Genomic DNA, 3188 nt, shown 5'->3' on the forward strand with positions numbered 1-3188 from the left:
TGCAGACGGCTTGAAATAGAATGTAATCGTACACTGTTTACATTTTCAGTAGCAGGTTATCAGTTTTTTCTTTTTAATTGAAGACCAATTCCTGTGTGCTGAACAAACTAGCAGCTCATTTAATTTGACATTTTACTTTATTAAGTGGGTTCACAATGAATGATGAATAATCTTCAACCTGTTACATAAATGGCCATATGACATTCACGATCAGAATAAGTCAATCACTTGCTTAGTAGCTCAAAAGCAACACAAACTGCTAGTTACAACGAAACCTTCACAACCACTAGGCTCAATGTGCACATATTTCAGGCTAATGTTGTTCAGATTCGTATAATTGAACACAAACTAATTATAGAGTTATGTAAAAAAAGTGAAACGTGAATATATTCAGATTATAGAGATTGTGAATGGATTGTGCCCGTCTTCTTCAGAGGCTAAGCCGCTTGTTGCTGATGCCCTCGCACGCTCGTCGCCTACAGTAGCGCGGCGACGTATGAGGTAATTGTTTGGTCACGTGAGAGCTGCAGCAACTGTCAAAAGTGATGATAGTTCTTCACTAGGGGCACATCTCTTCCACTGGAGCGGTGAGCGGGACCACGCCCCCAACAGCTGATTGGTGCCCTCACATCTTCTAAGGGAGTGTCGACGAAGAGGACTGTGGAATGGCTCGCTGTACACAGAGATTTGATCGCTGCATATGTCTCTGATCTATTGATTCCTTATTATCCTGTGTCTTATGCAGGCTAACGTCTTAAAATGTGTAATGTGTCTTGTAGTAGCAGCTTGTAGACAGTCCTTTAAGGGGAAACGGTTGTTTTAACCTTAAAAAAATACATTTAAAAAGAGCCCAAATTACAAAAATAAACCTTATTAATAACACTAAAATAACTAAAATAACATTTAAACAACATATCTGGAATTATTACATCGAACATCAATGTAAGGGGAAATGATCTGAAGATACTGGCCAACAATTCACTCTTGTCCCCTTGAACATGTATTACCTACACATTAATGAAATACTTCATCATAGCCTACTAATGATTGAAAGTGTAGTTGTAGTTTAGTTTTTCTGTGTTCCTCCCACTGAGTCCAGGCTTAATGAGGAGGATGGACACAGTGATTCAAGGAGACAGTCACACCTGGCCCACTGCTCCGCACGTCAGTCTCACCATCCTCCACCGACACCTCGCCTACCTGGGGTGATCCCATCTGCAGCGGCACACACACACACACACACACACACACACACACACACACACACACACACACACACACACACACGCACACGCACACCCACGCGCGCGCGCACACGCACACGCACACACATACACACACGCACACACGCACGCCCCCCCCCCCCCACACACACACACACACACATGCACGCTCACACACTGATACACAGGCTGATAAATTATGATAAATGATAAATCCTGATATATTAATAAATAAACAAAGAAGGGTTGTGTGGTTGAAGCCAGGTCTGCACAGCAGTCTCTTTTATCCAGTCCCTTGGGTTTTTAAACGACAGCTCCGCCTCTCCATCGTACTAGCCCAACTTGTCCATAATGCCAATGTAACGTTAAGGGGTGAGGGAGGGCGAGAGAGCGACAGTCTCTATAGGGTCCAGCTGGGAACCAGGCTTGACGACGCTCACACCACGCGTGGCGCGCGTCACGGAAACAACACACACAGCGCATGGCCTGGACAGCTTTTGAGTTATTCGTTTTGCATCCGCTTGATTTCTTAAAGTTTCCCTGAAGACCGGAGCTGATCTACACCCCGCTCTTGGCTCAGACGTCTTCCCGTGTGTGTGTGAATGTGGTCGGGGGGTAAACTCCTTTAACGCCAAATTTAGAAGCCGTGATTTGCTGGGAGGAGGAGGAGGAGAGGGAGGAGGAGGAGGAGGAGGTGGAGGAAGAGAGATGCATTTCCCGTCTGTCTCGGAGCGTCGCGCAGTCGGACTCGGACACTGGTGATGCCTGGCAGCCGGGGTTCACCGCGCGGCACCTCAGGAAAACAGGGCGTCGGAGGACGGTGTTTATGTCTGTATCATGGCCAACGGAACCGGCAATATTATGCTGAAATGTGTGGTGGTCGGGGACGGTGCGGTGGGGGAAAACGTGTCTACTGATGAGCTATGCCAACGACGCCTTTCCCGAGGAGTATGTCCCCACGGTGTTTGATCATTATGCAGGTAAGTGATGAGACTTCGGTCTGTTCCGACCGGCCAGCCGATCTGCTGTGCATCAATTCATCTGTCCTGTTGATTCAAACATAAGGAATGATATATCGTGTTAGGTAGCCTAGGCCTGAACTTATCCAGATGTAACGTCTACTGTATAGCTTAGTGTTTCGTGTTCTGTAACGCCTTAACGTCATGTCATGGTTTAATAAAGTCCTACACTTGGAACAATTTACAACAAGGTTCAGAAGATTTGGTCGAAAGCCCTTTGTTTCCTCGGGCTGCATCTGTTGCTATAATCACAACCACTTGTTTGCAGGCTTCACATAGAAAGGGGGCGGTGGGGGAAGGACCCCTCCCTCTGTAGCCCCAATTTCCCCTTAATACCACCAACCCCCCCCCCCCCCCCCCCCCCCCCCTCCCCTCGTCTCTATATATCTCATTCTCTCTCTGAGTTCATATCTGTCGTGTTTTTGCAGTGAGCGTCAATGTTGGGGGAAAGCAGTACTTGTTGGGACTCTACGACACAGCTGGCCAGGTACGTTTTAAAAAAAAAAATATTTAAACACTGGCATAGTGCCAAGCATGCCACGTTCAAGGACGCACTGACTCTCATTTGCTCTCTCTCTCTCTCTTTTTTCTCTCTCTCTCTCTCTCTCTCTCTCTCTCTCTCTCTCTCTCTCTCTCTCTCTGCACTCACACTCTCTATCACACTCACACTCTCCAGTTTCCCATGCGCCCGGGGGTGGGTGGGGGGTTAGGGGTTGTAGGGGAGGGATCCCAAAGCTGAACTCTGGCCAGCGTTGCTATACTGACACAACCATGGCCTCCAGCTCCATGTTGCTAGGCCTGACGCTAAGCTGCAACAGGTGATGTTCTCTTTGGCGTGGGTTTTTAGTGCCAGAGCGTGGTATGTCAAGGACAGTGGTGTAAACGTGAGGGTTCAATAGGTCTATTATGTGGGGGAAACACTGCCTCTATGTTCAGTTGTGATGTC

General features: G+C 47.5%; 1 protein-coding gene across 1 annotated transcript in view; it reads left to right on the forward strand.

The window, feature by feature from the left end:
* Positions 1-1605: 1605 nt before the first annotated feature.
* The window catches only part of LOC311350574 (rho-related GTP-binding protein RhoQ-like), a 9230-nt gene continuing 7647 nt past the window's right edge, over positions 1606-3188 (forward strand). The window contains 3 exon segments of the mRNA XM_084470632.1: positions 1606-2120; positions 2122-2203; positions 2671-2729. Of these exon segments, the coding sequence (XP_084326758.1) occupies positions 2061-2120; positions 2122-2203; positions 2671-2729 (201 nt within the window). The 5' untranslated portion in view covers positions 1606-2060.

Source organism: Micromesistius poutassou (genome assembly GCF_964030765.1).
Source record: "Micromesistius poutassou genome assembly, chromosome: 7".
Lineage (NCBI taxonomy): Eukaryota > Metazoa > Chordata > Actinopteri > Gadiformes > Gadidae > Micromesistius > Micromesistius poutassou.